Source organism: Lontra canadensis, unplaced genomic scaffold (genome assembly GCF_010015895.1).
Source record: "Lontra canadensis isolate GAN:19392208 unplaced genomic scaffold, GSC_riverotter_1.0 scaffold1, whole genome shotgun sequence".
In the NCBI taxonomy this organism is placed as follows: Eukaryota; Metazoa; Chordata; class Mammalia; order Carnivora; family Mustelidae; genus Lontra; species Lontra canadensis.
Genome location: NW_022630995.1, coordinates 29,198,549 through 29,221,698, shown reverse-complemented (window position 1 = coordinate 29,221,698; position 23,150 = coordinate 29,198,549). Strand labels below are relative to the sequence as shown.

General features: G+C 35.2%; 1 protein-coding gene across 2 annotated transcripts in view; it reads right to left on the bottom strand.

The window, feature by feature from the left end:
- GABRA2 (gamma-aminobutyric acid type A receptor subunit alpha2) overlaps positions 1–23,150 on the bottom strand; it is a 120,613-nt gene that overhangs the window by 6,203 nt on the left and 91,260 nt on the right. For both annotated transcript variants that reach the window (XM_032852458.1, XM_032852449.1), the window contains exon 9: positions 5,514–5,716. In XM_032852458.1, the coding sequence (XP_032708349.1) occupies positions 5,514–5,716 (203 nt within the window). The remainder of the gene's footprint in view (positions 1–5,513; positions 5,717–23,150) is intronic.

Genomic DNA, 23,150 nt, shown 5'->3' with positions numbered 1-23,150 from the left:
AGTAATTTAATATCTAGCGTGTTTCCATAGAATATGCCTTTTTTGGCCAGTGTAGAACCACTGACTCAGATTTAGAAATGGAAATAATCTCAAGAGACTAAAGTCATTTATTTTTAATTTAATTCAAATAAACTATGTGCTAACTGTTATGCCAGGTAATAGAGAAAATGATGAGTAAGACATAACTATTATCCTCTTAGATCATGTAACCTACTGTTGGAAACAAAAATGTTTGTAGTAAAAGTATAACTTAATAAGGTTACACAAAAGGAATTTGTATTGGGTACTTTAGAAACATATCAGGGGTGGCAATTATATTCATTTAGAAATATTAAGTAAAATCAGGTGGATATTAAAAACTAAGTAGGGGTTCATCAGTTAGGGAAGGAAGGAGGGGGCATTTTAGTAAGAGGGATCAGCACATTCTAATGTCACAGAGATGTGTAGGGGCATGGATATTTGGAGATGTTTGTAATGGCTAGAGGGAGAATATGAGCATGCAATTTAGCTCTGTGTTCAATCTTGGATGCACCACTTATTAGATGTGATCCTGAGCAAATAACTTTATGTTGATCAATCCTATAGTTTCTCATTACTATTTTTTTTAAATATTTTATTTATTTATTTGACAGAGAGAGAGAGAGAGATCACAAGTAGTCAGAGCAGCAGGCAGAGAGAGGGGGGAAGCAGGTTCCCTGCTGAGCAGAGAGCCCGATGTGGGGCTCGATCCCAGGACCCTGGGATCATGACCTGAGCTGAAGGCAGAGGCTTAACCCACTGAGCCACCCAGGTGCCCCCTCATTACTATTTTTTAAAGATTTTATTTATTTTTATTTATTTGTCAGAGAGAGACTGTGCGGGCTCAAGCAGCAGGAGTGGCAGGCAGAGGGAGAAGCAGGCTCCCCGCTGAGCAAGGAGCCAGATGTTAGAATCAATCCCAGGACCCTGGGATCATGACCTGAGCTGAAGGCAGATGTTTAACCCACTGAGCCACCCAGGCATCCTTAATTTCTCATTTCTAACACAGAGATATTCCCAGCCACATAATAGTAAGTGTACAGAAATTAACAGTAATATTTCCTTAATTCAACATATATATAAATAAGCTTATGAGAAAGGTACATACTTGGGCCATATTAGCTGAACAGCTTGAAGAACTCATTAAAGAGTTCAGCAGTTAACATTAAGAATTCAACAATTTCTTAAGGAGCTGAAAAATGAAACGATCAGATACCCATTTTAGAAAGACGATCCTAGCTCTAATGTGGAGGATGGATTGGAGGGAAATATGACTAGGAACTGTGATAAATAAAAAGATTTAAAATAATGGGAGACAGTGAGGGCATAGAGACAGTAAAACAGGCACCATCTGATGGCAGGTTAGCTGGTAAGGGATACTTCCAAGTTGTTGGTATGTGAAATTAGGTTTTGCCATAGATTGAAAAATACATACATACATACATACATAAATACATACATGTAAGCAGGGAAAAGATAGAAAATCAATTTAGAAGGCTTTATTTTTGTTTGTTCTTTCTTCAAAAAAAAAAAAAAGACACAAAGATTGGGATGTTGTATTCATGTAGAAATGCCTACGGAACAGGTTTGATATATGATCCTGGAAGTTAAAAGGAGGGTAAGGGGTGCAGTTGTAGATAATAACTGTGGAAGATGAGATAAAGGCATGAGCTGTAGATTTGATTTGGTTCTATTTCATTCATTCATCCCATATTTATTGAACAACCAATATTACAGGATACTGTGAAAAGGCCAAGGATAAATGATTTATTGAAATAAATGTGGTCACTTTTATAGTGATCAATGAAGGGAAGGAGACATAAATATGTAATTAAAAACTGTGATAAAGGAACTAATGCAAAAGGGCAGGGTACGATACGCACTTACAATTGGATCAAATCATTTAGGGGATGCAGGGTTCAGAAACTTCCTGAAGATGGACATTGGTGCTGAGGATGTATAAGGATTGTCTCTTTGGGGACAGTAAATGGGTAGACGGTGTGCTTCGAGTTGCAGATAGTCCCACAGATATCGTCAGTAGGACACTTCAAGTAAGAATCCCATAGTGATTAATAAAGATAAAAACAGCAATAAAATAAAGACAAATTCCTGTCTTTGGGGATAAACAAGGGCAGATGCTAGGGAAATTGGATCTTCTCTGAACTCGGGCAGAGACTCTCAGAATAGAATGAACAGAGGCAGCTGCTACGATTTGAGGGCAAGAGGTTGATATTCTGAGGCTTGTTTCAAAGAGGGAAAGAGAAAATGCTGCTGACTTTGGCCCGTATGGGGTTCTGAAACACAGCAGTATTCAAGGGGCCCAAGGGGATCCCTTGAGAAAAATGAAGTTATTAGCACATCTGAATGTGTGGACTTTATTGGTGTTCTTCAGTTAACAGGAAAATAAATGAAAAGGAAATCAGATTATAGTGGGCTGAGAATTAAATTGAAAATGAGAACACAGACCTTGTAAGAAATGCTTTCAAAAAAGCCTGAATGGAGAAAAAGGATAGAATCTGAATGTGGGGGGATGGGTCACATAGGATCTGGAGAGAGTTTTGGTTTCATTTCCTGGTAAGTTAAGCATATTAACATACTCCTTAACTGAAAGGAAGGAGATGGTCAAAAAGGAGAAGATGGCTTTGAAGAAAGGAGAAGAAAATACTGATGGTTCAAGCCTGAGAAAAGAAGAAGAAAGAAAGAGATTAAGAACTGGAGTAGACAAATTAGTCTTGGCCATGTGGAAGAACACTGGGTATCAGGGAAGGTTCCAGAAGAACTGGGGAATTTCACAAGATGATACTTTTATAAATGCAAGGGCACAAAAACTGGACTTGGATCATTTGATCCAGCACCACATTTTTAGGGTGATAAGGTTTGTTTTCTAGTTTCACACCTGAGGCTAAAAGTGGTATAACATCTTGTCCAAGATCACAGAGCAGGGTAGGCTGTGTCTTTTAACGAGAGGGCTCAAATGCAGCTTGAATATAGACTGAGTGGATTTATGTATTGGCATAAACTAACTTTAAAGATCATCAGAGCACAATCTACACAAAAATTTTATGTTAAATACATCTATCTTTTTTCAAACCTATATTAGTGATATGTGTCTTTGAGATATTATTCTTATGAGGCAACGTAATATTTGCTAGTTAACGAGTGTTTAAGGACTTATCATTTGCTCTTTGGATTGATGGATAATTTAACTGCATTTGCTTATGATACCAACTTCAAAAGCAGAGGGCTTCTACTTGTCTGATAAAACTGGAAGGATGCCGATATGGGCAGTGGATAAAAACTCTGTAATTCAAGAAAATTACCATTTTTCCACTTAAAAATTAAATCTAAGGAAAACTAAAGCAGAGGTTGCTGAAAGTAGACTATACTGTAATCTTTTTTTAGGCAGATATGCTAGTTTGGGGCACTCTACTTCATCTCCTTTCATTTTTAAGGACCTGGATATTTCTAAGCTAAGTTTAGGAAGCACCTCCCAAAATTCATTTGAATCAAGAAATTTGGTTGAGTACTCACTGATAAATTCACCATTGTCAAGTTCTAAAATCCTTTCCATAAAGGCAAAGAAGAAGTCTCACTGCTGTTGCATTGCCAGACTTAATAAGGAAACTCATTTATTCTTTTATTCAACAAAAATCTCTGAAGTGCCTAGCAAGTACCTGTCATTGTGTTTGGCCCTTTTAGCTATGGAAAAGTGATTAAGAACACGCAACAGGTTGGATGTAATATTCCCTTTAACTTAACCATGACCTTGAACCACTTAGAACTGAAATAATATAGAATTTATTAGTTATTTTCCTGCAGATTAGGTTGGAACATCAATGATTTTGTCCTAGATTTGTCTTTACTCTGTGTGATTTGGTATGTGGTTTGATTTAAATCCAATATTCATTAGTACCAAGTTATTTCTTTTAGAATGCATTATCAGGAATGTATTTTTTGCATTTATAAGTACCTCTATTTTTCAAGTTCGGGGAGAAGGTATTTTATTTGATACGCCAAATCACAATGTCAATTTGACTGGCACCCTCAGAGCATTAAAAAGTGACATATCAATAAATATCTATTCTGAGCATTTATACCACAAACCACTATTTTTCTTTTGTGACAAATTTATAAATATGTCTGGCATTTAGAAATATAACTAGCATTTAATCTTCAAAAAAGTTACTATGATAGTGCATGTTTAACTAATATAACTAAAAAGAAATAACTGCATAGACAGCAATGAAAAAGCATTACATTATATGGAAAATGAAAACATAAATCAACAATAAAATGTAATGGAAATTCTGAAATAGCCTTGAAGTTAAGCATAGAAAATTAATCAGATTCCCTTTAACATTCATTCAGTGGCTGTTAGTATGCAAAACATCACTTATAAAATGAAATAAACCAGCACTTATTAAAACTGACACAGTTTATAAAATTAAAAAAAAAAAGAGTGAGACTTTTAAATGATAACATCAACCATTTATATGCTTAAACTGAAATATGATCTTAGAAATAAAAAATATTTAAATAACTGATAAAGAAGTAAGATCATCAAGTATGTTATTCCAAATTTAATGGAAGAAGTATTTTAATAGATATATTGTTAAAAAAAAGCCCTCCAAGTAGAACTGAACTATTAAGAAAATGTTATGTATCTCATTGTGATATATCCAGAGCTTCCTCTTAATGCAGATGAATAATAATCTATAAAATAAGTGGAACAGCTATTATATTAATGGTCAAAACTCCCACTAGCTTCAGTACTTGCAATCTAAAAATGGACACCAATAATTCCCAAAGAAATTAATCTTCAAAACAAATAACTCTCATAGACTACGTGAGCAACTTAAAATTTCTAGGCATTTCACACCTAGTTATACTTATTCCATATAACATGGGAGAAGAATAATGTTTCTTGAAATTTTATATCCAAGCAACAGAGATGGGGGATAGGTGAAGAGTAACTCAACCCACTGATAGGGTCTGAAATTCTATAACAGGTAAAGTTAATGCCAAAGCAGTATGGTATTTAAGAGTACTAATTTAATGGTCAAATAGATCTGCATTTAAGTATACTTATTAACCAGTTGTGTGAACTTGGGCAAGTAAATAACTTCACCAAGTCTCAGCTTCTTCATTAGAAAACTGAGAGTTAAAAAGAGACCTTAATCACAAAATTTAAAGATTACATGATAGAACATATGCCAAAAACTTAGCCCAATGCCTTACACACAGTCAGAGCTCAACAGATGCTGGGGAGTTTGAACAGAAGTAATACACAAGCACTCCTAAAGAATTTCAGGCAAGAGCATACTTTAAAAGAAATCTGTATGATTTATATATATCTATATCTATGACATAGATATAAAGATACAGATAATTTACATTCACATGTTCTTCATGTCCGTTTTTAGGAACATATCTGTTACAAGCTAAATCTGTTAGGAGATTCTCTTAATCATGGTGAGAAGGAAGTTCTCACTTACCTTGTCATTTACTACACTCTTCCCATCCCAAGCCCATCCTCTTTTGGTGAAGTAGTTAACAGTTGCAAATTCAATTAGGGCAGAGAACACAAATGCATAACAAACAGCAATAAACCAGTCCATGGCAGTTGCATAGGCCACTTTGGGGAGGGAATTCCGAGCACTGATGCTTAGAGTTGTCATTGTTAGAACAGTTGTTACTCCTGCGGAAAGATAGGAACAAAAACAGGAATGGATACTAGCAAGACAGAATTGAAAGTATTCTTTTTCTCAAAGTTACTTTTGCTGCCAGTTCTATCCACTAAACAAACAAACAAACAAACAACAACAACAAAAGCTGGAAGAACAGTGCAAAGTTAATTATCACAAATGGCTATTTTAATTCTTGAAGTAATAACTCTGAAATGTCTTGTTTTCATTTTTGTTTGTATGACTCTCCTTTTTCTCTTTTTTAGTATTGTTAAGGTTAAAAATATGGCTGATTTTGAAAGAAGGATTTCCTATGAGGAAAGCAGTTACTTTAAATTGTGCCATTGCGCATTAACATTATTTTTTTAAAAATCTTATCCAAAACCTCACGTGAATTTGTTCATCATTTATTTAAATCATGCTCAGCAATGGACCAATCATCCACACCAGTGATCACAATGGAACTATGATTAAGAAGTTCTTTATTCCAAGTATAGCTACCTAAATATGAAATTAATTCTGGATCACTTAGCATTGTGAGGACATAATTTCTTTCAAAATGAAGCTTAGAATCTATAGAAAATAAAACAAGCAACTAAACTTCAAACTTTATAAAAATGCAAATCACTACTTTTAGGGAATATTTTATGCCTCTGTTGGTTTAAAAAGTAATTTAGTCCCTTTCATTGTAAAGCTTTTCTGCCAGTAGTCAGGGAAGTCGCAATAATTAAGTAAAAAGAAAGCAATAACTCAGGAGGTAAGTTGCAATATCAGCTGTCAAAATGTCTGCAATTACCTGTTTTATCAGAGATCTAATAGAAGTTTAATCATATACATAGGGGTTACATTAAATTAAAAGAGTTAAAATGTTAAAGAAATGTTCATTCATATATTAAAGTTTTATTGTATTGTATTTTTTGCTTTCCCTTAGGATAAATAAAGCAGCTTTTTCTTCTCATCTACAATAGTTAGTAATTCAAAACAGCAAATAATTCTATTTAATCATGAGTGAATGCATATAGGAATATGATGGTAGTAGTAGCAATAAAAGACAGAAAAATAAATTAAGCTCACCTGCTGCTAAGTCAATATTAAAAAACACATCTACAAAACACATTGCCTTTTCATGCAACAAAGTGAAAGGTTTTAGATTGTGAGGATGTTTTCTTTTGAGAATTCGGTACAGTAGAATAATTAAATAGAAGACATGATAGATACAACCACATACACCCACAACCAAAATCATATCCTCCTTCAACCCCTATATGAGTGCCCACGTGCTCACACACACACACACACACACACACACCCATAATATAGAATGCAAATGACAAGTCAATATATGGAAATACACCTAACTTCACTAGCAGTTAAGGAAATAAAAACAAAGAGATAATGACATACCTTTCTAAAACCATATAGTCAGCAAAATGTTAGCAAACTTTAAAAGATTTATACTATGGTAGTATTGAGGAGAAAGTGGGATAACAGACATCCTGTCTGAATAGGGATTACAGATTGATGTCATATCTAAGACTGTTACCTAATCCAAAGTCATAAAGATGTAAGCCTACATTTTCTTCTATGAGTTTTATACTTTTAGTTCTGACATTTAGGTCTTGGTCCATTTTGGAGTACTTTTTATGTAAGGTGTGAGGTAGATGTCCAAATTCATTCTTTCACATGTGGATAACCAGTTGTGTCAGTGTTATTTGTTGAAAAGACTTTTCCTTCCCTATTGAATGGCATTAGGATTGTTGTTGAAATCAACAGACCACACCACATTGACTTCTTATTACATATGTCTCCTGAGGCAAGGGAAACCAAATCAATAATAAATTATTGGGACTTCATCAAAATAAAAACTTCTCCACAGTGAAGGAAACAATGAACAAAACTAAAAGGCTACCTATGAAGTGGGATAAATTATTTGCAAACAACATATCTGATAAAGAGTCAATATCCAAAAATATATAAAGAACTTATCAACTCAATAACCCAAAAATGAATAATACAATTAAAAAATGGGCAGAAGACATAGATATTTTTCCAAATAAGACAAAGAGATGGCAACAAGACACACAAAAAGATGCTCAACATCACTGATCATCAAGGAAATACAAATCAAAACTATAATGAGATATCACCTCACACCTGTCAGAATGGCTAAAATCAACAACATAGGAAATATCAGGTATTGACAAGGACGTGGAGGAGGAGGAACCACATTGTTGTTGGGAATGCAAACTGGTGCAACCACTGTGAAAAACAGTATGGAGATTCCTTAAAAAGTTAAAAATACAACTATCCTTTGATCCAGGAATTGCACTACTAGGTATTAACCCAAAGAATAAAAAAAAAACACTAATTCAAAGGGATACATACACACTGATGTATACAGCAGCAATATCTATAATAGCCAAATTATGGAAACAGCTCAAGTGTCCATCAACTGATGGATGTATAGGAAAGAAGTAGTATACACACACACACACACACACACACACAGAAATATTATTCAGCAATAAAAAATAATGAATTCTTACCATTTGTAACAAAAAGGTGGAGATATAGAGCATTATTATGTTAAGTGAAATGAATCAGAGAAAAAGAAATACCATGTGATTTCATTCATATGTGGAATTTAAGAAAGAAAACTAGCTTAGGGGAAAAAAAGAGAGAAGCAAACCAAGAAACATACTCTTACTATTGCACTACTGCGTATTTACCCCAAAGATACAGATGTAGTGAAAAGAAGGGCCAACTGCACCGAATGTTCATAGCAGCATTGGCCACAGTCGCCAAACTGTGGAAAGAACCAAGATGCCCTTCAACTGACGAATGGATAAGGAAGATGTGGTCCATATATACCATGGAGTATTATGCCTCCATCAGAAAGGATGAATACCCAACTTTTTGTATCAACATGGACAGGACTGGAAGGTATTATGCTGAGTGAAATAAGTCAAGCAGAGAGAGTCAATTATCATATGGTTTTGCTTATTTGTGGAGCATAAGGAATGACATAGAGGACATGGGGAGATGGAGAGGAGAAGGGAGTTGGGGGAAATTGGTGGGGGAGATGAACCATGAGAGACTGTGGACTGTGAAAAACAATCTGAGGGTTTTGGAAGGGTGGAGGGGTGGGAGGTTGGGTGAGCTGGTGGTGGGTATTATGAAGGGGACATATTGCATGGAGCACTGGGTGTGGTGCATAAACGAATTCTGGAACACTGAAAAGAAATTTTAAAAATACATAAAAATAAAAAAAAATTCTCCAGGGTAAGCCTAGGGCAGAAAAAAAAAAAAAAAAAAAAAACTATGACTCTCGAAAGAAAGAGAGAAAGAAAGAAAGAAAGAAAGAAAGAAAGAAAGAAAGAGAGAGAAAGAAAGAAAAGAGACCATAGATATATGGGCTTATTTCTGCACTTTGAATTCTATTCCATTACTCTGTACATTGATCCTTATCCAAGTTTCAAACTTTCAATGATTGTAGCTTTAGAGTAAGTGTTGAAATTGGGAAACTTGAATCCTCCAAATTTCTTAGTCTTTTTCTGTTTTGGTTATTCAGGGTCCCTTGTATTTACATGTGGTTTTATAATAAACTTGCTAATTGCTGCAAAAAAGATTGCTGGAATTTTGATATGCATTGCATTTAAGCTACTGTTTTGGGCACGATTGCCATCTTAACTATATTAGGTCTTCCAATTCCTGAAAATAGAATACCTATGTAGCCTTTATAATTATATATATAAATATAAATATATGTACATATATGTGTAGTATATATACATATATGCACAACATATATACATATATATGTACATATATATTATATATATGTAATCTATTTAGAGCTTCTTTTATATCTTTTAGCAACATTTTATAATTTTCAATATACAAGTATACAAACCTTTCACCTATAAATTTAGATTTATTTATAGGTATTTAATGTGGATGTTAATATAAATGGAAATATAGTCTTAATTTTCTTTTCAGATTGTTCAATGCTAGTGTAGAGAACTACAACTGATTTTTTGTGCTGGCCTTGTACCCTGCAACTTTGCTGAATGTATTAGCTCTAATAGCTTTTATGTGGTTTACTAGGAGATTTATATATATAAAATCATGTCATCTATAAATAGAGTTTTACTTGTTCCTTTCCAAACTGAATGCCTTTTATTTGTTTTTCTTGCCTAACTGCACTGGCTAGAACAGGCAATATGAGGTTGAGTAGAAATGATGAAGGCAAACATCCCTATCTTGTTCCTGATGTCAGCACAGCAGCTTTTAATCTTCACCTGTAAGTATGATGTTAGCTGTTTTTCTTCCATCCACGTGTATCAGGTTGAGAAAGTTCTTTTCTCATGACAATTTGTTGGTTTTTTTTAATCATGAAAGCATACTGTGTTTTGTTTTTTAGGGTTTTGTGATGATTGTGTGTTTTTTCCATACCCCATAAATTCGTTGTTTACATTGATTGATTTTTGTTTGTTGAACCAAACTTTCATTCCTAGGATAAATCCTATTTGGTCATCATACATAATCCTTTTTATATGTGGCTGGTTTCAGTTTGCTAGTATTTTGTTGAAGACATTCTATATATCTAAGGAATATTGATATGTAGAGTTGGTTTTTGTTGTTGCTTTGTTTTGTTTTTACTTATTTCTTTGTCTGTTTTTGGTTTTCTTGGTAAATGGTGCTACAGAATGAGTCAAGAAGGTCCCTCATTTATATTTTCAGAGTTTGAGAAAGAATGGTGTTAATTCTTTTTTCAGTGTTTTGGTAAAATTCACCAGCAAGACAATCTGGCCTTGGACTTCTATTGATTTTTTATTGTTGCTCATTTCATAGCTTTACTTGCTATATATTTGCTCAATCTTTTTTTGATAATTTGTTTTTTCTAGGAATTAGTCCATTCTAGGTTATTTCATTTGGGGGGTAAATAATTGTTCACAGATTCCCTTAGAATCTCTTTTATTTCCATAAGGTCAGTAGTAATGTTCCTTCTTCCTAAATTTAAACTTTTGAGTTTTCTCACTTTTTTTCTTGGTCAGTCTAGCTGAAGTCTTGTTCAGTTTTGTTGATCTTTATGGTAGTGTGTTGATTTTCTCTAATATGATTTCTATTCTCTATTTCATTGATCTCTATTCAAATTTATATTAATTCCCTTCTTCTTGCTAAGGGTTGTGTTTGCTTTTACAGAAGCAAAGGCAGAAGTAACAAAAACATTTCCCTATAAATTCTTGTAGTGGCATCTCCCTGGTAGCAACTTTTGCACTAGGGAATTCTGAGTCAGGTAATATACAAAGACCGGCTTTTTGCGAGTGTCTTAAAGGAAGACACCCTAAAGTGAAGACAATACTTCCTGAAGGAACTCCACTTTCCTCCCTTTAATACCAAGAGACTTCTAGTTGGAATGTCTTACTCCACCATTTTTGTGGGTATCTACCCTAAGCCCCGGCAATTCTTCTAGATGGGGCAGAGTGGTATAAGATACTGATTAACAGCATTGTTATGACCTCAAATGAGCTTGCAGTTGAATTGCCTGGTTTTGGCTCCTGGCTCCCCTACTTGCTATTTAAGGTGACTTTGAGCAAGTTCCTCAACTATTCTCATTACTTTTCTCAACCACAAAACAGAATTATAAACTGACAAGAAACATCTTCAGAAGTGTGTTGTGAAGGTTAACCATGCATTTGGCACAAAGCCTGGCACACTATAAGTACTCAATAAATGTTAGCTATTTTAATTCTTCTTGTTTTTGTTGTCATCATTACTGCTATTATTACAAATCTATCTTACTGAAATGACAGCAGGAAAATACGTAGTAATAAATGACACACAAGGTTCTTTACATGAACACACCTGTAAAAGTAAAAAAGTGGGAAACACTGGCATATTCATTGATTGGGAAATAGTTTAATAAATTGTTGATTACCTACACTAGTAATACCACAGTATTACAAAGAGTAAAGCAGGGCTATTCGTTGACTGCAAATACATCTGTAATACATTCTGCTTAAAACATTTCATGATTCAGTTTTCATGAAAATATATGCATTTAGATTTGTGTATCATTAGAGATATACCTGCATGAGCTTAGTAAACAAAAAATAAAATAACAAATGAGACTCCAGTTATCACCATGGGGAGAAGGTATTTTGTGATATGAATAGATGAAATATAAAATGGACTTATACCTGATTTTTTATTGTTTATTTCTTTGTTATTTTACCAGAAAAACATGTAAGGGTACAATCTAAGATGGTAGTATTGGTATCTTTGGGACAATTAACATTGAAAGAATCCATTTTTTCTTTTTTTCCTGTAGTGAACTTGCTGTCCTTTTGTGATAAGAAAAAAAAAAATACAAAATTTTTAATTTAAACAAGGGATACTTGACTACATTTAACATTTGCAATTCAAGTGTGAATTTCTGGGAATGACTGATGGATACATTAATGCTAATTTAAAGAAAATCTATCAAAAAGTGCAAGTTTAAATTAGGCAATGATAAATTTAGTTATGCTTCTAATCTACACTGCTGGTTTAAAATTAGAACTGGGTCTAGTCATTCAAACCAATAAAACATTATATCAATTTTAATATGAATCTATCTACTATGAGGCAAATTTTCACCATATTCAAATCTTCCCCATAACTAAATTTTATTTTCTTTCATCCGATTTTATAAATTTGAGAATAAAATTGTTAATATTGACTGTACATTTCTACTTCTTTTCTTCCTTTCCCTTTTTTTCTTTTCACTGAAAGGATGTGATTCTCATACTCCAGCTTTTCTGCCTCCTAGTTCAGCTTTGCCTGTTCCCATCACATTACAATAGAACTGGGCATTACATAAAGAGGTGCGTTTACCCGGAAAGCTCACAGACCTTCCACATGCCTGCCCCCCTCCCAACAATGGGCATTTTTCTATACCTACTAGGGTCTCCAAAAGTGAATATTCCCACATTTGTTTAACAGACTATCTCCTTATCTTCTGTGTGTGACTGCCAGAAAGCAATGCTTCCCGGGGAGGCTTCAGTTTCTTTTTCAGTAAAATAGAAGACAAGTATCTTAAAGTGCTTTCAGCATTAAAATGTCATGCATATATGTGAAATATGCGACTATCCCCCGTACAGAGACAATATTGCATATAGAGCTCTTTGATACTCTGGTTTTATTCTATGTTAATATTTCTTACTTCAAGGTGTAGGTGCCAATGTCTCAACTCATTGTAGCCAAGCAAATTGTGTCCAAGTGAAGGAATGCCAAGTGTTGGGTGCAAATATGCTCTGACAGAATAAAATCAAATCAGGGAAACTGACTGCAGCACAGAGACTGACCTGTGAGCTCCATGGTCAGATGCCTAAATCTTAATCTTGTACTCTTGGGGACATTCGCTAGCCCCTTTGTTCCACAGTATCCTCCTTGGTGAAATGAGGACTAAGAATAGTGTTTTCTGGGGCGCCTGGGTGGCTCATTTGGTTAACCATCCATCTCATGATTTTGGCTCAGGTCTTGATCTCGGGGTCATGAGACTGAGTTCTGCATCAGGTTTGGGATTCTCTCTCCCTCTCCCTCTGACTCTCCCCCTATTCATGCATGCATCTGTGCTCCCCCTGCTTCTCCTACAATAAATAAATAAAATCTTAAAAAAAAAAAAGGAATAGTGTTTTCCTATAGTGTTCACATAGTGACCAAATGAGTTACTACATGTAAAGCAGTGTCTCTATTGTAAAAAGATTCCTCAGTGCATGTGCAAAAAAATATTATCCTGGAAGCAAAGTCAAGACAGATTTATGTCAGAGAAATAAAATGAAATGGAATGCAATCTTCCTTTAGACCTTTATCCCTATCGAATGCTTGTGTGTGAGTGTTTGCTGTTGAGGTGTCGGGTGGAAGTTAGGAAGAAGTTTCAGAAACCAAACAGGCACAAAACTGCCATAGAACACAAATGTAAAATTGTTTGATACCACCTGCTGGTTACTGCTAGAAGTGGCAGAAAAAACAGACATTCTGATAAAACAAGTGCTAGATTTAACACTTACAAATCTAGTATGAATGCACTATGAAAGGTTACAATTTTATTTTATTTTTAAGTTTGCAATTTTAGCTCATAACTGTGCTACATCTAAATGATAAAAACGTTGAATGTTCAGGTTACAGACAGAAATTAGAACCTAGATAACGTATCTTGTCATAAAACCTAATTAAGTCAAACTCCACTAATTTGAAATTTGTGAAAATTTAGAAACTATCAATTATAATCTAGAAGAGGGTGTTTGAAAGGGTATTTTAGTGTGTACAATACTGTGAAGGATTATATATTTTTTTTCTTTTTGCTTGCCTGAATGTATTCTGGATATAATAAATTAAAAACCCATATCCCTCTACTCAATCCTTTTCTTCCTGATGTTCTTTTCTCAGTGAAAGTCCCCTATGATCTAAAACCATTTGCATATTGGAAGTTGAAGTTGCAGTTGACGTGAATATTTTGTTTGGGTAATTTGCCAGTCTAGGCAACATACTGTTTCCTCTACTGCGGATCTTTTCCTTCTTAGTCATCCCTCTTTTTTGACTTAGCTAATGCCTGTTTCTTCCCTGAGTAAATTACTGAGTGCCTACTAAATGTGAAATATTTTATGGGCACACAGAACACACCAATGAACAAAAGAGCAAAGATTTCTGAACCCTTCTAAGGCTACAGTATACAGCACGGTTTTATCCTTCTGCAGGATTTCACACCCCTATAGGCATCTGTGACCTGGTCTTACACATATTTCTATCAAATTGTCTTTCTTGAATTTATGTTGGTTTACATGACTATATCCCTCAGCAAACTATACGGAGTAGAGACTTGTTTATCGTCTCACCCAGTGGTAAAGGGTGCTCAGTCGAAAGCAAGAGGTCATTAAATAGTGTTTAAATGAACTAATAAATATTTACTGAACTACTCTCCAGTAAACTGTAATTGATAAGCATTCACTTATTAGGATAACTGTAAGGAATTTATTCCTTCTCTCCTAATGGAATCCCTCCTAATTCCTCCATAGGCATTTTGTCCTCATTTTGTGCTGTATATGGTAGAACTATGAGCGCAATGTGAGCAAAACCAAAAAAGATAAAAATATATTTTTTTAAAAGAGCGCAAAGAAACCTAATATCACAACAGGGCAAGGTCTATGATGAACTGTAATCCCACGATCTACCTAGCCTGCGAATCTGAGTTAGGCTTCTCTAAGGAAATAAGGGGAAAAGTTAAAACAGTTGCAAGGCAAGGGAGTATAATACTCGACCGGGAAAAGAACATGCACAGGAAACCAGGGACATGAGGAAACATGGCATTTAAGTGGAACTGAAAGAAGCCTGCAAGGTGGGAAGACAGAAGATGAGTTTCATGGAAGATGTCCATACTCCCGTCTCTAGCAATTCAAGAGAATGAGCATTTAAGTGCCCCTACCCGTATGTGATGCTTTAAGCAACACTTCTTCCAGGTTTAAAAAAAAAAAAATAGCTATGTCTCTCTGAATGTGCCTGCCTCTTCACAATTTGGGATGGCAGTTTGCCTGTCACCTCGATTCTCTTACAAATGCAGTAAAAGTCTTTAATTTTCAGTTTGTTCAGCTGTCTCTTGTTGCAAGGATAAAAGTGACAACTTGCAAGCTCTTCATATGTCAGTGCTGAAACCTGAAGCCCAGTGCCTCAATGTTAATACAAGATTTTTCATAACAAGTTTTTTTTTTATTAGTCAAATGTCTATTTTTTCTACTTCTGAATTTATTTCTAGTTGTGTTCTGGGTAGTGGAGTTGGACAGATCATCAGAAAAACTGGGGAATATTTCACAATCAATATGATATAGGCAACCTTCTGGAACTAATGTCAGCAAATGACTGATAGTCAACAAAACAAATTCACAGATCTCTGAATTTGACCAGCATAATTAAATTTGAAACACAGGTGCTCTAACAGTCCACTGTGTTCCTGCTAGCTGATTCTTAGAAAGAGAGCTTTAAAAGCATATAAAAATGAATCAAAATGAATTATAATATGGGAGTATTGCTATAATACTGTTGCATCTACATCATTTTAAAACAACTCGTGAAAACTAGAAAAACTGAAGAAATCAACCAAATATTTAATCTTTTTTACCTGATTTATTCAGTCAGTTTACCTAATCTTCTTCCCCCCCCCCCGCCCCCGCGCCAAACTGGCTTGATTATATGTTTGGCAAAACTATTACCTATGAAGTTTGGCCAAATTATTTAATACTTTCACCATAGGCATAATCAAAATTATATTTTAAGATTGAAAGTAAGAAGAAAGTTCACACAGTAATGGTACTAACCTCAATTTAACATATACATATACATATATATATATATATATATATATACACTAATTGTTAAATTAGTAATAGGTTAAAAACTTTCATGGATATAGACAAAAATTTATTTGCCATCATTATGAATGTGAAGTACATACATGAAAATGTATAGGAATATTTAGGAACTCTGGGGAATCGGGAGCCTCAAGCTATAAGGATCAGTTAATATCCCAAATCTAGGTTGAGTGCCCCTTTCATGTTTTCAGAGGGCACCCTGCATATTCCTAGAACATTACATACTGTAATCTTTGCAATTGTTTACCTTCCCACCTCCTCAAACAGACCACAACCTCTGTGAGGTTAAGGATCATTCTTGTTCACTTTGAATCTGAAAGCCCTAGCACAGTGCCTGGCACATATTTTCAAACTGAATGAATGAATGTTTAAGAAGCAAATAGACCTATTTGTGTGGATATAGATGGAGAAATGACTGGGTATATTTGTGTGTGTTTGGAGCTAAATACATAAATACATAAAAATAGCCTGATGCCAGCTATTTTTTTTCTGGAATTCAATGACTAGGGAAATGGATACCTTGTAGTATTTAAGATTAGAGCAAAGTATGACCATTGCAAGTGTTTTTATGTAAACATTTTATGCGCTCAATAACCCTATTCAAAACATTGTATGTAGAAGTGCATATATAGTATATAGAATATAATTAGTGTGTATAAATAAAATATATATGTAAATATATATCATATTGCATATAGATAATGTTACAGTTGAATCTTGGAAAAGATATTAAGCGGAGCACCAGGGAAAAACTATTCTTTGGAGTGAGCAGGTAAGAAAGCAGATAAAATACAAAGAAAGCCTCCAATTTTCATTTGACAATTTTGGTATAAGGCATACAAGGGCATGATAGCCTGGTACCAAAGACCTAGGCTTCCTCTTTCTTACTTCTCTGCCATTTATAAGGTATTGCCCATATTCTGGAGGTTTGAGAGGGCTTGCCAATGCCTGATCTACATTCCAGCAAACTGGGAAAGGAGAGCCACACCCTTTCACTTCAGGGGCATGCTTCTGAGCTGAAGCCCACAAAGGGAAAATTACACATCTAATTTCTATTCCCAGGTCTTTGAGAACTAGTCATCTGACTACATCTAGCAGTAAGAGAGGAAAAGAATGGTAGTCTTGATTTGGTGTGCCCTACTAGAATCAAAATTTCTAGTCTTCCGTGACTCACTAAAAGACAATCATCTCTGACAGATGTAGGCTTGTGACTTACCCAGAAATTTTCCCATGAAAATTTAGGAAAGGAAGAAAGGAACATTTTGTATTTATTGACTCTCTAACATGCCAAACTACATGATAAATAAAACTAAACCAAATCAGCAGACACTGGCCTCTTGCTAGCCATGCCAATGTGCTTCCTGTGCAAAGGCAGCTTCCAGGCAGTCCCCAGCCCCACTTTCAGATACCCGTCTAGGTAGAGATTTCACAGCTACTGGTTTTCCATGACATTCCATCTTTTAACCACTCTTCCGGTATTCTTTTTGTAGGCTGTCTTCGCCACTGGTCATTGAATTGCTCCTATTCCACAAAGCAATGCATTGCTCTTCTACTCATCCTAGTTACTGCTCTCTCTTGGCAGTAGCATTTCTTCCCATCTCCTAACCTTCTCCCATACCCAGAAGATCATCAAGGATATATCTCATAAGCTCCCAGTCCAAATATCTGACCATCTCTTGAATATCTCCACATGGACTCAGTAAAAATTTACTGAACCTTCTATATCAATTCATTTTTTCATTAAAAATGTATTCAGTCTACTACATACCTGTCACTTTGTTAGATGTGTGTATAAAAAAAAACATAAATTAAATGCTCAAGGAGAATAGAGCCTACTAAACAATGGAGATAATTGGTAGGCATGTTTTACAGAGAGTATAACAAGTGATGGAGAAGGTATGGGGTGCTCTAAGACTCCCTAAGGATACCTATCAAGATTTTGGAGTAAAAGAAGGCTTCCTGGAAGAAATAATGCATAAAAGGAGATTTGAAGAGTCTGAGGAATATGCTAATGAAGAAAAAACATGTTTCTAGGTCTCATGTATATCAATCAATATAGAAAAAGGTGGGCTCGCAGTGGGTTAGGCTTGGGAAGTCTCACAAAGACCTTACAATCCTGTAACAGTTTTAGCAGTGAGTACAATGTAGAGTCACAGAAAGATTTCATTCAGGAGAGGGTTATATACTAAATTGAGTTTAGAAAGATCACTTTTGTTGCACTGTGTAGAATGGAATGGAGAAGGTAAGACTAAGGACAGGGAGACCAGAGAAGACTTTTTTTTGTAATCCGACAGAGATGAGGCCCGCAGAAACAGAAACCTCAAATTTTAAACATTCACAACTGAACCAAAACCTATTGTGTCTTCTATAATTCTCTATTACTTAGGGAATAACATTACATTTATTTAGCCACTCAATCAGAAATCTAGGCATGTTCTGCAATGACTACATTTCTCACCTCTTCAGATTCACTGTGCCCTGCATATTTTCCTTCCTTAATATCTCTCAAATCTATTAACTCTCTCCTTCACCAATATTTATTGTCCTATTTTTATTCCTTTATTATTTCTCACCCAGATGATGCCAATGATCTCTTAACAATCACCCTGTATCGTTAATATCATCCAAATCTATTTACCCAATATTCCTCATAATCTTCTAACCTAAGCTCAAGTATGTCAATCTTACTCCTTTGTTAAAATACCTTTCAAGCAGCTTCCATGGCTTTAGCATGGGATGTAAAGCAGTACATGAACTGGTTTCCATCTAACATCGTTATAAATAAATGAATCCCACACTTAAGATATACTGGTTAATAACTGGTTGTTCTCCATATGCTTCATGTTGCTTTTGATAATTATGTACCTTATGCTTAGAATATGTCCTTTTCCATAATGCTAATTTGCAAGACTTGACTTGATTCTTCTTCCCTGTGGGCTTCTCTGAAGGCTCCTTCCTCGGATGTAATTGTTTCTTCTTTTTGCTCTTTCCTTATTTTAATACATTTCTCTCTTGGCATCCATAATCTTTTACTTCACCTACTTATTTACACACCAGTGCCACTCCTCCACACTCTGAGTGGCTTGTGGGCATGTGGCTCATTGTATCCTTTCAAATGCTGCTGCTGAGGGGCACCTGGGTGGCTCAGTCAGTTAAATGTCTGCTTTGGTTCAGGTTGTGATCCTGGGGTTCTGGGATTGAGCCCTGCATCAGGCTCCCTATTCGGTAGGAAGTCTGCTTGTTCCTCTCCCTCCACCTCTCCCCCTGCTTGTACGCTTCCTCACTCTCTCTCTCTCTGTGTCAAATAAATAAATAAAATATTAAAAAAAAATAAATAAATAAAATACTGCCGCCGAACTCAGATTCTGGCAATAGTGTATACTCATTATCTGTTGATTCACTGATTGAAAAAACTAATTTTAAAAATTGAACAGTAACAATGGTGGACCATATTTATAGTTCTATAGGAAAGACTATACAAGTTCAGAATCTAGTAAGCTTTAAAATAAAACAGAGGTTTAATCAGAAAATTATAATATAAATGTAAAGATAGCATAAATCTTTTGCACATAAGTCTTAACATTCTTATATTACCGTAGATTGGATAATAAAAAGTGTCACTGAGAAGTGTCTACTATAGTTATTATTGTCATCCTCATTTGCAGTTGAGAAAACTGAGGTCAAGTGAGTTGAGCACCTTACTGAAGATCATACTGTTATCAAGTAGGAGAAGTGGGATACAAACCTAGCAGTCTGTCTCAAAAGCCCATACTACTAGACTGATCTATAAACAGTCAGTTGTATGTCCATACCATGTACTTTTCAGTATCATGAATCCAACTCTTGCATTCTACTGCTGAAGCCCTTATGATCTTAATAAACATTAAAGTTATATCATGCATTAAAGTATTTAGATTCCTTGAAAAGTGGCTATACACAGAAAAATGTGCACTACAGTCAGGCAAAGGTTTGGATTCTGCTTCTGCCTCAACAGTTAGGTGACTTTTCTAAGTTTTGGTACCTCCCCCATCTGCCAAATGGAAATGATAGTTTTTATAGATGTTCGGGAGGATGGTACAAGTATATATGCCCAGCACAGAATTGCTCAACAAATACTACATTCCCCCTTCCCTCTATCTCTTTCTTTCTCCCAGCCTCAGTGACTTTATCTCTAAAATGGGAATTATAATATGTATTTTATATGCTAGAATGTTAAATGATATATGCAAATGTCCCATTTAGAATCTGTCCAATAACAAACATAGCTTCCCTGTTATTGCTGAGTTTATTAGGCCCCCAAAGTGTGTATAGAGAAGCTAAGAATCCAAACCAAGGATGCAAGAGTCCCATCTAGTGGTGGTTTAAGTAAAATCAAAAGACACACGGATTACACTGCTTAAATGGATGCCTAAAAAGCCTTGGGCTATTTTAGTTATTCATTCCTACCTTGAGAAATAGCCCAATGCGGCTTACAAGAGAAGAAAAAGGAAAGCTTTAGGAACTGGATTCCCCTCCATCCTTCCACTGTTCCAAGAAAGCCCGAGTCTTTTCGTTGTGGATCCTCATATTTCTGGTCTTGTTAAACTCATCATCTTCATGACTGAACTATCCTGCTTCTAGATTTCTAAAAGGATATGTTTGAGCTCCTTTGATAGACTTTTGCTATCAAATCAATGCGGTAATGTCATTATGACTTAAGACCAATCTCTTGTAAGAACTATCCATCAATCATCATCTATTATATTTGAGAAGTGACTTCCAAGAAGTCTAGCATGGTTCACATCCAAACTCAAATAATGTCAGGAGTGAGATGGAAGTTCTGGATTAATGTAAGGCTGGATATTAAAAATAACTGAAAACAATCTGCCAGGAGTATCTCTCTAGGATCCCTGTAATTCTACTCCATTACCAAGAAATTCCAGTCTGGTGCCACTGCTAAATGTCACGGTAGTTATTACGAACTGCATGTCGGTGTTCCCCTCAAATTCTTATGTTGAAATCTGGTCCCCAGTGTGATGAAGGTAGAGCCTTTAGGAGATGATTTGGTCATAAAGGTGGAGTCCTTTTGAATGGGATTAGTGCCCTTATAAGAAGAGGCCAAGGGCACTTGGGTGGCTCAGTGGGTTAAAGCCTCTGCCTTCTGCTCAGGTCATGATCCCAGGCTCCTGGGATCAAGCCCCAGATCAGGGTTCCGCTCAGGGCGGAGCCTGCTTCCCCCCTCTCTGTCTCTGCCTGCCTCTCTGCCTACTTGTGATCTCTGTCTGTCAAATAAATAAATAAATAAGAGGCCAAAGAGCTAACTCTCTCACACAGTGAGAGGCTGGCCATCTACAACTGAGAAGAGGGCCCTCACCAAAACCCCACCATGCTGGCATTCTGATCTCAGACTTCCAGCCTCCAAAACCGTGTGAAATAAATTTCTGTTGTCTATAAGCCACCCAGTCTATGTACTTTGTTGAAGCAGCTTGAACTAAAACAGTAATATTCTGATTTCATGAATTTAAAAGAAAATAATATATTCAGTATGATGACAATAAGACAATAAAAGAATAGAAGACTACATAAAACACTATCCTGTATAAACTCTCCATTGTTATCAAATCCTTTTACTATTTCAGTCTTGTAATTGTATTGCCATAAAGTGCAGGGTGGCTGTTCAAATGTTAATAGTCTTGGTGATTTCTTATAGCTCCCTGAGGTGATTTAACAGGGGAGATAGTATGTTATTGTGATGAATAATGCATTAATAAAAATATTTTATCACAAAAAAAGTCACCCAAATGGAAATCATTTCCTTGAAAGTTTAGGATATTTGAAAATAAATAATAGCTTTAATTTTTTGAGAGTTTAAAACCTAAGGATAAATATGCACTAAAAATTTTGCTATAGTGAAACTAAATATTTAATGACCCAAACCTGTATGAAAAGTAAAATAATCAGAGTGGAAAAGCCATTATTTTCCATTTTGTTATTTCAAAGCTTAAGGGAAGAAAAAATTATATTTACAAGAAAATTAAAACAAAACAACAAAAAATGAAACCCTCCTCTTGAAACACATGGATTCTCTCTCATACATGTTATCAGGTTATCAAACTTTCATAGGCGAGTTCTAAGACAAAGTAAATTGAAGAGAAATAGTTTTATAGACTTCAGTCAAAAGAAATAATCAAATTCTTCACTTAAGATTAAACAAGAGTTTCTAGTGACTAAGGTGATGCTATTTTAAGAAGCTCTACTTTTTAAAGACCTGGATTAACCAGGTTAATTTTGCTTAAAAATTCAGAATATGACACCTGGAAGGACTGAACTTTGAAAAGTCATTTAATGTATTAGTTGCTGTACCATAATCGGATTTCATCAACTTCAGGGCAAGGAATCTTGCCTCAATAAGCTCAAGGAATACCTCAATAAGCAGCTGTTGATTCTAACAGTGAACTAGCAAATTCAAATCTGAAAGTTCACCTCAAGTTCTGATCTATGTTTAGTAAGCCTCTCAAACAGAAATTACCCTTGTGAGAAGCAATCATCAGGCATAGTTCTGACTTCAGGCTCTAAAAGAAGATGGGAAAAGAAGAGGGAAGTTGTCTGACAACACAACAGTGCAGTAGAACACCCATTGGATTGGTGCAAGGTGAAATTCTTTCTTTGTTACTGACCTGCTGTCTGATAATGAAATAGTTGCTTATACCTTCGGGTTCCAATGTTCTTGTCTGAAAAGAGGGCATAATTAACTTTCCTAACTGGAGTTTTGTTTTGTTTTATTTTCAGAATTAAATAATGAGTAAATCTGAAGTGCCCGAAAGCATATGACCAACAGACGGTGCTCAGTAAACGTTATTATATAATTATTTTTTTCTCATTTTTATGAGATTTCAGTGCAGAAAATAGGACTGGATAACCTGTCCTAGTGACTTGAATGGTTATAACTGTACTGAAGTGATACTTGCACATCTTGGACAAAATCTAAAAATTAAAAAAAAAAAAACAGACAAAACACTAGCATATACTTTTAATTCTTTTTCCCTACCCTCACTAATAATTC